General features: G+C 53.5%; 1 protein-coding gene across 1 annotated transcript; it reads right to left on the bottom strand.

The window, feature by feature from the left end:
* Positions 1 to 8,627: 8,627 nt before the first annotated feature.
* Positions 8,628 to 11,822, bottom strand: LOC103623857 (C-C motif chemokine 19). Its single transcript, XM_017746650.1, has 4 exons — positions 11,651 to 11,822; positions 10,411 to 10,534; positions 9,958 to 10,054; positions 8,628 to 9,461 (listed from the first exon to the last, which is right to left on the bottom strand). Exons 1-4 carry the CDS (start codon positions 11,706 to 11,708, stop codon positions 9,441 to 9,443), a joined length of 300 nt encoding a protein of 99 aa, XP_017602139.1. The 5' UTR covers positions 11,709 to 11,822; the 3' UTR covers positions 8,628 to 9,440.
* Positions 11,823 to 13,752: the final 1,930 nt, after the last annotated feature.

Here is a 13,752-nt window from a genome sequence, read left to right as displayed (position 1 = left end):
TGGTACATCTTACATACTTCAGAGACTTCCCTAGCTCCCCCTGTGCACTCTCGGCAGTTCTGTCCCAAAAGAGTTTAGCTTGACTTTCTTTGATGGCATTTTCCTGTTCCTCTTAAGCCTCTGCCTGGAAATCCTTGGACAGGGGTATCCCACAGGAAAACTGGGAAGGACAATGCTGTTCTGGAGCAATACAGCCCCTTTGTTCCACAGGGAAGCCCTCAAAAACCCAGCCACTGTGGCCTCCTCCAGCTTTCCTTTGCAAGCAGCTGAGAAAAAGTCTCACTTTGGAGTTCTGTTGTTTGGCTCTTTGCCTGTGCTGTCCCTGATGGCTCATGCAAGTATGGCATGGAGCTGCAGACCCTCTTCACACCAGAGCTGTACCAAGACTTGATCTCCTGGCTGTCAAAGAAAGCCCATTGTAGCAGCTCCATATCAAATCCCTGCAGAACTACCAGCCATCCACCTTCACACATACTGTCCAGAACAGGAGAGCAGGAAGAGAGGGAGAAATGTAGCAGGAAGAGAGGGAGAAATGCAGCAGAAAAAGAGGGAGAAATGCTGAGCAGACTGAGGCTGTTCAGTCTGGAAAATACTGACCCAGAGGCTTTTGTGTAAGTACAAGCAGACATAGTCAATGAAGGACAAGATCTGGACCAGGAGGAATTCTTTCCCAGAGTGCACTGAAGGGGTTCTGGAAACAGAGAGGGCAATGACCCTCCTGAAGCCCAGCCAGAGTCCTTGGAACAAAGCAACTCAGGGTCACATTCACAGAGGTGAATGCCCTGTTCTCTCCCTACCTTTGCCTGCAGGCAGCACAAGAAAGGCTGCAGCCTCAAAATTAGTGGTGCAAGTGAGGCAGAGCCCTCTGGAAACCTGGAAGGTTCTGCTCATCATGGATTTGTCCCAACTGCCGGCACAGCTCATGATGAATGGCCCCAGCCTGTTCCAGCACACCACAGCCCCCCAGCATTTACTTTAGACAGCTGCAGCACAAGGAAGACAAATGAGCTCCAGAGAAACCCAACCTTCTGTTGGCCCCCTCTGTCTCTATTTACATGTCTGTTTTCTTCTCCAAGGCCATGCATCTCCTTTGTTTAGGAGAGTGTCTGGCTTCTGATCTCGTTCCAGATATTTTTTTTGCTTGAGTCCTTCCTTATTCTGTTAGAGCACTGAGCAAAGAGACTTGAGGGCCTGCTTTGATTAGAACTCCCTTGACTCCAGTGCTTCAGACCTTGCACCAACCCAAAACCATGGCCTCTGCTTGGCACTACCCTGGGGCCAGGCAGTGCCCATCTCCTGCCAGCCAAACTCTCACAGCTGCCTGCCACTCCAAATCTTGGAAACATCACAAGGGTGAGGATATACCACGAAGTGGAATGGTCTCCATCTCTCTGAGATCTCCAGAGAGAGAAAGAGCCTTGCAAGGGCTTCCCCCTCAAGATGAGCCTGAGCTGTGCCCTTGCACCAAGCCTGGGCTGAGCATCAGGATGCTGGCGATACACCCATGCACTCCACCAGAGCATGCAGCAGCATGAGAGCTCTGCGGGGAACCCAGCCCTGCGAGGACAGGTGGTCTGGGAAGTGTTTGGCAAGATGGGAACAGTGTGTTCTGCCAGCTAGCTCTCCAGCTTCAAACCAGCCTTTATTTATCCCTGAGCAAGGCTGCACAGCTGCTTTCAAAAGGCGTTTGATGCTAAACTCCTTGGCTCCACGTTCACCCTGAAGAGCTCTTTTCTGTTATCTCTTTGGGTTGCTTTCTATTTTTTTCTCAAGCCCAAACTCAAATTATGCTGGTGAAACTGAGCCAAGCCTGCCAAGGCCTAGCATGTGGCCCAGATGGTGACAACAAGAACGCTGGTTTTCACTGCTGATGGTTCACACTCTGCTATTAGCATCGCACAGCTTGCTCCACTTCAAAGGTACTGCTAATGGAAGACACACAAGATCTGTTTCTTTCAGTCTGCCTTGGCAAGCTCTCCCCATGCTCCCAAGGCACCTTCATCACATGGGCACTAGGTCAGATCCTGGGTTTGCATCCAGGACCAAGGTTTTCTTGAGACCACAGGAAGCCTCACATCAAGCATCCAACAAGTAAGTGGGGGCTTCAGAGTGTAATTCCATCCTCCCTTCTCCACCTTTCAGAGAGGTTCCCAAGGTCATGGGAAGTGAAGGATTTCATGTAGCCCTCAGAAGTACACAATAAGGCAGAGAAATTCCACCTCACCCCCTAGGAACCTGTTAGGACAGTATAACAGGGGGAAAAAAAGGATTAGGAAGGACTGCCTGGGGTCATCTAACCCATGCTATGCTGAGCCAGAACCAGCACTACTTCCAGTTTCTTACAAGCTCTGGTATAATTGTAGAAGTTTCGGGCAGTGGACATGCAGCATTTCTTCATCCGCCTCTTCCTGCTAAATGGAATTTCCCCCCAAAAGCCCGACCCCTGTGGTTTCTCAACTTATCAGAATTAAACTCAGTACTTCTTTTCACTTTCTCCTCACTATATATGTGCACTTGGAGAGCGTGTCATCCATTCCTGGAAGCAAGATTAACTCAAGATCCTTCAGCCTGTTGTTTGAGGCCACATCATCCAGACCTCTGATCAAACTCACTGCTGTCCTCCACAACGCTCCCAAGTGTGTGCACACCTTTCCAGAGTCCAGCTGTCCCATCTGGATTTTTACAATTCATGCACTACAGGACCACTCATGAGTGATGTCCAAAATCCTCACTAGAGAAATCTCAGAGAAAAATCAAGCAGCTGGCCCTGCTGAAAAGGAAGGGGATGGTGCTGGGATGCAGTGACAGCAAGCTGCAGGACATGTATCCCCTTTTCCTCTTCCCAGCAGCTGCAACACAACCCCCACTTCTCCCATTAGCACTGCACCAGCTGCCAAGTTGGGCTGGGGGCCTGAGCACCTCTTGGTATGAGGCTGACTCACAAATGGCTCTTTGTGGTGATTTTTTGCTTCAGTCTGCAGTAACTCAGTTTTGAACACCAGCTCACAGCACACAGGCATGCCAGGAGATGCTATTTTTTGCAACAAACCACCTGTGTTGGATTTGCTGGCAGCAGGGCTAGTGAGCAGTTTAGAGAGGTAGAGAGCATCCCTCCTACCATCCTCTGTCAAGCTGCAAAGTATCTGCTGCTGCAAGTGTCTGTACTGCAGTGGGGGACAAAGCAGTGCAAACAGGACAGAGCCTCCCTATCCAAAGTGAGGAGTGCTGAGCTGAGTGACAGCATCTCCAGTATCTGCTGCCCTCCTGAAGCCAGCTGAATCCCACAGGCTCAGCAAAGAGCCATTGCACAGTACAGACAGCCTTCAGAAGCAGCTGGGTTCAACACAGCAGATTTCAGCCCTGCTTTCACCCCAGGCAGGCGATGAAACCCACAGCCCTGTTGGCTCTGACACTGGGAATTCCCTGGGGTAGCTGTCCTTGGCAGGGTCAGAGGACAATGCAGTGGCTGGGAAATGAAACCAAGCACTGTGAGAAGAGGCTGAATCTGTAGTTGTAGCGTATCCGGGACACTTCTGCATTTGTTCTTTGCAGTGCAGTGGCTGTCATCCATCACCGTAAACGCTGCCTGGTGCCTTTCCAAAAGCTGTGTCAGCTAAATGAAAAGGTGGGAAACTATAAGTTGCAGGTACTTTCAAGGAAAGCACTTGATTTATTTGCCAAAGACCACCTCAGCAGCTCACATTTGTGGAGCATTGTCCCTCCCACAGAGAGCAGAAAGTCACAGCTTGATAATTTAAACAGGATTAAGGAGCGTCCATGTAAACACAGTTGTGGGCTTGCAGTGTGGGGACAGTCCATGCACATCCCAGCAGTGGAGGGGCTTTCCCAGCCATAACATCTGCAAGAAAGAAAATGTTGTTTTCTGTGGGAAAGTGGGAAAGTGGGAAAGAATACAATGTCTTTGGAGAAAGGAATGACCAAAGGCTGCAGCAGGTGAACTTCCCAAGCCAGGAAGCTTGTGGAACACCACACCTTGAAAATCTGCATTGACACAGCACAGCTGCCAGATCCTCTGGACAGGCACAGAACAGTCACTGTGCCAGTAAAATCTATCTAGGGCAGAAGGATCCAAGGAAACTGGGCAGAAACTGGGCAGCAGGGGCCCAAGCAGACAGAGGGAGACAGCAGGATTAGAGGTTTGTGCTTGTTAGATCTAAAGAAAGATTGCAGGAAGAGCCCCTGGGTCTGCCTTAATATCACCAACCTTCTGGCTTTCCCTTTTCACCATGGACAAGGAAAGATTTCACATGCTTAGGGGTATGATGCATCCCAGCCAGCCTCAGGCTGCACACCAATTTCACAGATTCATGAGAAGGTCCAAAATCTTCTCATCTTTTCTTGTCCCATGGCTGTCCCTCTCATCCCAAGCAGAGCTAACCAGATCTTTACTAGTCCCTCCAAGTCCCATCCCTGCAGTCTGAGCTGGTGGTGATCCCTCACCTCAGTCTCTGACAGAAACAGCTCTGTTTTTCCCTGAATCAGGCCATTTTGCTGTGGTTGCAGAGCAATTGAGAAAAGAAGGGAGGATAGGTTCCCCCCAGCCTTCTGTGGCTGGGCAGGCACTGTGGAGAGCAGAAGAAAGCCTTACCTAGAGGCACAGCTAAGCAGGAAAACAGGAGGGAGAGGTGGGGAGGGCCATAGAAATGGCACTGAGCCTCCTGTCACTGCCTACTGCTTGTTCCAGAGGGATGGGTAACGGGTACTTTCCAGAGCATTCTGTCAGCAGGTTAAGTGTTCTCTTCGCTTGTCCTCCTGGTTTTGTCTTTATCTCCAGCTTTTACTGCTACTGTGCATAAAGAGAAGATGGGTGCATCTGAAGGCAGAGAGGATGGGTCCCCCCTTCCTTTCCAAAGGGTGTTCTGAGCTCTGGGACCTGGGCAAAGCTGCGCCTGGCTCGTGGTTGAGCCCACACTGCAATGAGCTGTAGTTCCTGCTACTTCTAAAAACACAAGCAGAGTCAAGTTCTGTCTAGGCACAAAGGTCTCCATATAAGACAACTTTTGGGCTCAATTTGACTCCAGGAGCTCAGGCCAGGGAAATCCCATGCTCCAGTCCTAGGGATGAGGCCATGGAGGTGCAGGCTGGGCAATGCCACCAGGGAGAGTTCAGCTGCAGGAGGAGCACGGCAGGAATGGCACCAGCTCCTTCTCGGAACCACACGGCCTGGCTAAGAGTGCTGGCATCTTCCCACAGGACAAATCTCAGCACAAAGTGTCCAGACAAGCAGCAGTGGTGATGATATGCTGGAAATGAGGGGGGAGCAAGCAGGGGCCTGAGGATGAGAGATGCCAGGTCTGGATCCTCTCCATCATCCACACATGTTGTTTAGGCAAGAGCTAACAGTAAAACGGAACAGACTAAAGGGGCTTTTCCTCACCTGGCTTCCCACCCTTCCCAACCATCCATGTCTCATCTCCTCAGATAAATCCAGACAGGTCCCTGAGCCTCTGCCAGCTGGATCTGGCACTTGTGCCAAGGTAGAGCAGCCCCTTGCCTTGGCACCATGGAGAAGAGACCACCAGAATGGGGCACAACTGGCCCCTGCACTGGCAAATGTGCCCAGGGCATGTCCACAACTCCTGTTGACTCTTGCACACCCAGGAGTCCTGTGAAGAAGCTGAGTGAAGGCTGTGAGAGGCAGAACAGCTTTTAGCCTCTGTGGTGCTGCTCACCTTGCCTGCAGGTCCGTGTGGGGAGGATGCAGCCACTTCCTTCCCAGTCACTCCAGAAGCAGCGTGTGCAACACATGGGGGATGATGGCTACAGAAGAAGCCCCTGTACACCATCTCTTTGGAGGCAAGGGACAAAACCAGTTCCAGTAAAATGCCTGGAAAGGGTATCAGGGCACTAAGGGAGGCCAACGTAGCATTTACCTTGGTGCCTTGCTCTTGCTGCAGAGAAGCAGATGGGTGCTTTTGCCATGGAACCTTCAATCCTACCTCCCAGCTGGGTATGTCTGTGCCAGGTCAGACACCTTGAGACCGCAGCAGGTTGTGCCTGCTGTGTCTGGTGCCCCTTGAACTCAGCCTGTGAAGCATCCAAGACTGCTTTCACCATGCCAGGCACATGAGTGCTCTCATGATCCCAGCTGTGAGTGCTGGCTATCAGGGAGCAACCCAAAGCCTGCTCAGTTTGCTTGCATAGATGCAACCTTGTCCTTTCTCTCCTGCCTTGTGCACAGTCACCAAGAGAGCAGCAGTTTTGCCAGCTCCCTGTGAAAACTTCACAGTTATAGCATCTTGTTACTCCACAACATGTGAAATACAGGTCCCAGCTTTGAATAGAGGGCTACAGGTGATTCAGTCAATGCTCCAGAGCCAAGGTAATCCCTGCACGTAACTCCAGAGCTACTGAGGGCATGTCTGCACTGTACTGGAGTGGATACTGGTCCTGCACCACCCATCCCTGAGGATGCAGTGAGGGTAGGAAAAGAGCAGAAAAAACATGTCTGGGGAGTAAGAAACAGGAGGACTTTTTTACTGAAACTAGCTTTGGGTTGGGAACCGATGTTTTTGACATGGCAGTGACTAGCTGCTTTCCCTAAGGAAAGTGGCTGCTTCCTTCTGAAGAGATCATTGACATTTTGAATCAGAGAAACTCACTCCCTAGTTTACTGAGCACTGAACCAGTCTGGTTTTGACAGATTTCCAAGAGGAGTTGGGCTCTGGACAGGGGGGAAAGGCTGCTGCAGGGCTGGAGGAGGGACAGGAGCCAGGGTCACGTACCTGATCCAGGGCAGCATCTCCTCTTGTCCTCCCCTGGGGGGTAAGAGCAGCATGCTGCCAGAGCTGGGATCTGGATCAACACCCACTTGAGAACCATGGCAGACAAGGACCTACCAGGGATCTGTGGTGTGCAGCTGCATTGCTCTGAGGAGAACACATCTACTGCTCCCAGGAGAGATGGGAATCCTGGGCTTTGCAACCATGCTCCTATGGGCTGATTGGCCAAGACATCCCTCAAACTCTTATGGAAATAGACTAACCTGCTTCCAGCATCCCAGAGAGCAGTGCAAGCCCCTTCTCCCTCATTTTTCCTGGTCCAGAACACTGTTCTCCTTGTCATGGTAGCCTGCAGCCAAGGACGAATCTGATCCATCCCAGGCTAAGCCCCTCTGGCAGTCCCTGTCCTTCACAGGGACCAGCTCCAGCTGCAGCAGCTCAGCCTCAGAGCAGATCCATGCCAAACATCCTCCCCCTCCCCAGTCACGGCCCCCTCACAGGTCACTGAGCGAGCAGCAGGAAGGCTTCTGTCCAAGCCAGCGCCAGTTATTCTCATTTCCTACTCACACTGTTTGTCTTGGCCTCTCTTCCTATACCAGCCTTCCTTCTCTTCCTTCTTCTGCCCAGGATTGAATTGCTGGGGCTGTCACTATAGTTAATGATCTGGGACAGAGCTGGTGCTCTGGGAGAGTCACGCTCAGAGACATCTGAGCCCTGGGCAGTGTGTGGGCAGATACCAGGGAGGAGGACCCCAGAGGGGAGAACACCTGAAAGAGAAACAAGCCACCAACTGAGTGAGCCAGGCAACCAGGGGAGGAGAAGGGACAGGACTAAGCTTGCATCCAAGAGGTGTCAGCAAAAAGCCATCAGGTACCTGGGCACTCCCCGGCTTGAACAGCCCAGCCACGGCACCACTATGGATGCCATTCCCTGAGGGCTGGTGGCCATGCTCCCCCTTGCCTTCAGGAATAGTCCTGGTCCATTTCACTCCCAACCTGTGCCCAGGCATGCTGGCTAGCACCAAACCCGACTAATTTAATGATGTAGAGAGACACACAGTGGTGCTTGGGAGGAGAGGGCAGTGCCTGCCTCTTGGACACACAAATCCCACTTGTGCGTGTTCCACCCGTGCTTCAGCTGGACAGAACAGCCTTGTTCAAACATCACATGGCCTGGGCAAAAGCAGACATAAGGACAGTCTGAGACAGTAAGACCTTAGTCTGAGTGCACAGCAGACCCAAGGCTCAGGAGGAAAACGGGCACAGTCTCTCAGCCTACTGTTGATGAGTGGCAGGAGCAGGGGGGCTGCCATCTGTGCCTTACCCATGGATGTGCCCAGGAGTAGGTGTCTTCGCAGCCTCCATTGCCCCAAAAGCTCATCTTTCTGCTCACCTGCACCCCAGCTGCCAGCAAGAACTGACCTGCTGGAGTAATCAACCACACTGTTCCTCAGTTTCCCTTTACTGCAAAGACAAAGCTGCAGCTCTTCCTGCAGCTCTTCTTCCATGTCCCATGCTCCTGTGGAAGCTGAGAGATGGAGAGCTCCAACCCAGCATCTGCACAGGCAGGACTGAAGTGGTTCAGGCTGCATGATGCAACACTGGCATGCTCCCTCCTTCCCCATCCCAGCACACCTTTCCCCAGGGACCTGCTCCTGTAGCCCGGTTGAGCAGTGCAGAGCAGGGCACTTGTTTTGCCACTGCGCTGAGAGACTCCCAGGAGAGACCTGCAGCCCAGCTGCTGTGTTTCTCACCCCTATGAATCCTCTTTCCTTCTCCCCACATCTCAGCACAGCCCCCTTGCCACTGCAGCACAGTAGGCAATGCTGTCTGCTCACCACACACTCCACATTGGCTTTCAGGCTCAAACACAAGGCGTGAAAACTACCTGCTGGTTTTTCTTTTTATTTAACAAAATCACAGCACAATAAAAAAAAATTTAAAAAGAGAGTAAAGAAGCAGTATACACATGGAATTGTTGCAATGAACAGACCTAGCAGCAAATAACAGACCTAGCAGCAAATAACCTGAGAGTAGCATGACCTCCAGGCATGGTCAGGGGGCAGGGGATAAGAGCCACATCACTGCCTGCTGCACATTAGTGGCTCTATTTCTACCCTTGAAAGGAAAGGCAGAAGGGAAACAGTGCAGGGAATCCAGGAGTGAGAGAGGAACCACATCAGCCATGCATTTTCCAAGGGCATCTGAGTTGTGCTTGGCAAGGATCAGCACAATGCCTGGCCACTGTGGAACCTCTCCATCATTCCCCTCCTTCCCCACACTGCCCTGTGCTGGCAACCCTTCCCAGGGATGCAGAAGGACTGCAGGCTGGGGCTCACAATGGAAAAAAAAGGGATCAGGCTAGAGCTGGAGGTCACAGCCCCTGTGCTGAAGGGAAGTCTGAGACTCCCCAGCTCACCTCGCAGATCAGTCCATCAAGCAGCTTCCAGACTGCAAAGGTGATGGAGTCCAGCAGCTTCTGGCTCAGGCTGTCACAGGTTGCCGGATCACACCAGGGACAGAGGGAAAAAGAGAGAGCAGACAGGGCTCTGCCCAGCCCCACACACTGGCATGAGTCTCAAGGAGGGTCAGCCCTGAGACTGGAGGTGGAAGCAGGTTGGCTCCATTAGTATCAGATTCACGGCTGGGAGCTGGTCCCACTCCAGCTGTTGGGACCAGCCAAGGGCTTCTTTGGGACCTACTTGCCTTGGTGTTTGGCCTGGGGAAGTGAAAAACCCAACTGGTATTAGTGTGCTCCTTGGGCAGGAGCCTCCCCAGAGTCCCTTCCTCTGCTGGACAAGCCATGGTGGGGATGGACCTGTCAGGGCTTGCAAAGCGCCCACCAAACTCATCACAAGCCCTCCCCACGAATTTGCACAAGCAGCAGACTCCAAGCTTGCAGGGCAGAAGTGAGGAGGGATTTTGCTCCCGGTGCCATTTCCATGGCACACGCCAGGCTCAGAGAAGAGTGACACTGGGTAGACAAAAGTCCCAGGGATGCATTTATTTGGGGTGGAAGAGGGACTGCTGAGGAGACAGACTGGTTCCAGTTGGAAGGGGGAAGGATGGAGACCAAGACAAATTATTCATGGCTCAGCAGATCATGTCCCTGCTCTTCCCAGCAGCCCAGTCGCACTTGGAAAAGCCTCTCTGGCAGTGGATAACCCCCGCCACAGGTGACCTCACGCCTGGCTGAGAACAGGGATGGTTCTTACCCTCTGGGCAGGGCTGGCATCCAGCCTCTCTCGGAGACGAATCACCCACAGGGAATGGAGGGGTGCACAGAGGCGCTTGCCCTTTGTGGTGATGAATCTTCCAGGCCCATGAGGAGAAAAAGTAAGATGTAGTGAGCAGGACACCCCATGGATGCTCAAGAACAGCTCAAGCTCTCACCCGATGCCTACCTCACTGCCCTGCTCCATCTCTACCTTCAGATGACTTTCTCCCCTGGCTTTTGTCTCATGCTCTCCCCTCTCAGCTGCTCCCCCTCTGACTGAGCCTCTGGACCTCCAGGATCTCTTCCGCTACTCTCCCTATTCCTTCGCCCTCAAATCCAGCTCAATGTCCCTCCTCCATCCTCCTCTGCCTCCAATCCTGCCTCCCTGCAAGGTCCATCCCTTGGCCATCATGAGGCCTTCTCCCTCAGCCATCACCACGTGGGCTCTTACATGGCAGCAGGGATGTCGCAGCCGTCCTGCACCAGCTGGAGCCGATAATCCTGCACTATCCGCCGCGGGATGGGCGTCTCGCTTGTCCGCAGGCAGCAGTCCAGGACGTTGTTCCCGCCATGCACTGGAGAAGGAACACACCATGGAGGCTGAGGTCAGCTGCACCACTCCCAGCTTCCCTGGAGGGTGAAGGGGCTGCGGCGGGATGGTGCCTGCAGGAATGGTGCTGCACGCTGCCCTGGCTGGGCACACAGACACCATCTTTATTGTGCTCACACCCCAGTGCCAGGAGCCCTTTGCCCCCTTCCAACAGAGAGCAAAGGAGATGGGGAACACTAAACAGGCAGAAGGCAACCCTTTGGCATGACTGTGTCCCTCCTGCACCCCGGCTAGCAAGGCAGGACACAGCGGTCTTTATTTACCCCACGTCAGGGTGCTGCAGTACAGACACACATTTCCGAGGGGCTGGGGATGGCTTCAGCTTTATTTACTGAAGCAATCATAGGTTTGGCAGCCACCCCACCACCAGCGCCCCCACGGATCATTCTTGTGACAGCTGAAGGACACACCTGTCTGCACTTCCCTGCAGAGAAGGAGATCCAGAGTCACCCTCCCAGAAAATGCTGTGTTCACTGCTAATGCCTGACAAGGCTGGCAGCGCCCACGGATGTCTGTAGCCCCCAGCAGCAAGGTCTGGTGCAACACCACAAGGCGTCTGGACCCACCCCCAGCTTCCCACCACAGAGCAGAGGTTCTAATGTCACCCAACCAGACAGCTGTGACCTGTGCAAACGCCATGTCCAACACCAACAGCCCCTCAAACATGGACCCTGCCCTACCAGACACCTTCCCTCTGGCTCCCAGCCCTGCCGTTTGCCTCCAGGCTGCCCCACACCACAGGGTGAAAGGAATGTTCCCTTGGTGTACTGGGGAGAATGGGACCAAGGCAATCCCAGGCCAATGTGTGCAAGCTGGGCTAGGGCACTGGGAGGCAGGATTGCTCCATGGCCTTTCCCAAACTCACCTTCCCAGCCCCAGAGCCCCGCAGGCTCCTGTATGGACTTTGGGCAGGACAAAGTCCCTGTGGGACAGGTTACAAGAAGAGGATGCAGGAGGGCTGTGATAGAGCCCCAGCTACTTGTCCCTCTAAAAGTCTGCTGGAAATGCAAAAGAGAGAAGAAACTGAATTCTCTCCCTTCATTCCTTCACAAGAAAGGCAGCTTGAGAGGTCCCCTCTTACCATCCAGGATATGTCCCAGCACCAGGAGACTGAGGCAGAGAAGGTGAAGCTGCTGCATTTTGCTGCTGAGTCTGGCAGAGGATGGGCTGGAGGCGATGGAACTCCAGGCAGGAGAGGTGAGCTCTGCACAGCTTCCTTGTGCTCTGCTGCTGCTCCCCGCTGCTTATATATCCTTCCAGCCCATGACTTTCACTTTCTTTTGGAGAAGGTTGGGAGTTTGCAACAAGTCTTGCCACAGGCTGGATTTTAATCTTTGAGCAGTTCCCGAACATCCCAGCAGCTGCTTTCCCTGCAGCCAGCTGCTCCGTAGTCCTGTAGCCAAACACTCTTGCCCTCTCTGCCAGCACTCAGGCCACAGGTGATGCTGGTCAGGACCAGGCACATCCAGGGTCACTTTACCTTGTGAAAGCACCCCAGGGCCCTGGGATGGCGCATGGGGCATCTCACCCCACACATTTCCCAGTCTCTTCTCCAAGACAACTCTGGGACATTCACATTAAATATTGCATAGACTCAACCCTCTGATGCTATGGGGGGTAGAACTTGACTCAACCCCATTTTGGGGGTATATGTTGCTACAGGGGTGATGTCTGTCTCCCCCCCATCTGATTGCTGGGGCCTGGCTGTCTCTCCCTGCCCTCCCTGATGCCTGCATGGGGGCATATCCGAAGCCAGCAGAGAGAGGAGAGCCCAGTACTGCATCATGCCCCTCCCCAGGGCCAAGATCTCACAGGCCAAAAGACAACCTGATTTGCAGGTGTCCCAGAAAATGGGTTCTTGGCTAAAAGCAGTTACAGAGCTTCCTGTAAACAGGTTTTCTCCATGCAAGAGCAGAAATCCCCCGTGGAGGCTGTGTACATGGTGCAGGCTGCCAGCAGCTCACCCGCTGCGTGGGCACTGCCGAGAGAGAGGACCAGCACTCCCGCTTTGAATCTTCACAGGAGCACAGGGACGGGGGTTGTTTCTCCTTGGTATGGTGACTCACCACCGTGCCAGTGCCAGTGCCACCTGCAGTGATGTCCCTTAAACCAGGCTGCTTCAGTCCCTTGTGGGAAGCAGAGAGCACTGGGGTTGTCAGCCCAGGGAAGGAAGGCTCACTGCTGTCAGCAGCTGCTCTGTAGGGGATTGGAGGCTTGCCAGAGTCAGGGTCTTCTGTGAGGGGCCCAGGGGCAGGACAAATGTAAAGGTACCAGATGCACGCAGATAAATTCCCACTGACAACAGCAAAAATACTTAGCAACACAGGTGAACGAAGTCTGGAGCAGAGTCTCTATGCCTGCACCTTTTCCCTTGCTCAAGCTTTGGACTGTCCTTGCACCTCAGTGGAGAGCACTGTGGACAAATATCTACCCGGCTACAAGGCACAGAGCTGGGACCCAGGGACCTCAGTGAGTCCCTCTGCTCCTCTCAACAGTAGGAGAGGCTCTGCCCCTTCCCCAGTCCATGGTAAGAAGCAAGAGGAGACTCCAGCCATGCCACCAGACATGGTGCTGTATGCGTGCATTGGCACCAGCACCGTCACCAGCTTGATATGTGGGGTGATCCCCTCCATCAGGAAAGCATTGCCTCTGTCTGTTCCTGTGCCCTGGCAAGCCAGCGCTGTGGGGAAGGGATCAGGCGGGGGCTGGTGGGCAGGAGGAGTAGCACAAACAGGATGTGCCAGCTTAACTTCAGTCAGCACCTGCTGACACTCACAAGCCAGCAGAAGGCGAGTTTAGGTGGTGGAGGATTAGCATCTGCCATCAGCCCTGGGCTCCCTGCAGGTTTGGGGATGTAGGCTGGTTCTGCAACCTGGTCTCTACTTGATCTCCTCAGAGCGCTGCCAAAGAGATGTCACAGCAGGGAGGCTGACAGCTCCTGGTTGCTGGTGGCCAGAACTGCTCCTAACCCAGAGCCAGCTCCTCGCTGGGGGTTGGTCTGATGGTGTGGAGCCCTCTGCAAAGAGTGGGTCCCAAGAGCAGAGCCTTGACCCACTGGCAAGAGGTGCTGGGGGTGCTGCCTGGCAGCAAACCCACATCTCCTTGCATGTTCAGTGTGTTTGACAGATCTTGGAGCACAACCAAGGGTTACTGGGTGTCCCGTGCTGTGGGACTCCCCTCCAG

The sequence above is a fragment of the Corvus brachyrhynchos genome, unplaced genomic scaffold (genome assembly GCF_000691975.1).
Source record: "Corvus brachyrhynchos isolate BGI_N302 unplaced genomic scaffold, ASM69197v1 scaffold139, whole genome shotgun sequence".
Lineage (NCBI taxonomy): Eukaryota > Metazoa > Chordata > Aves > Passeriformes > Corvidae > Corvus > Corvus brachyrhynchos.
Note: the sequence above shows the minus strand (reverse complement) of the source record. Positions and strands in the feature narration are given on the sequence as shown.

Excerpts from the sequence above, each read along its gene's own strand:
- LOC103623857 (XM_017746650.1), bottom strand. The coding sequence starts at position 11,708 with ATGCAGCAGCTTCACCTTCTCTGCCTCAGTCTCCTGGTGCTGGGACAT. Across the intron at positions 10,055-10,410 it reads TGCGACATCCCTGCTGCCAT|ATTCATCACCACAAAGGGCA; the intron begins GTAAGAGCCCAC and ends TGGGCCTGGAAG. Across the intron at positions 9,462-9,957 it reads ATGCCAGCCCTGCCCAGAGG|GCCAAACACCAAGGCAAGTA; the intron begins GTAAGAACCATC and ends TCACTTCCCCAG.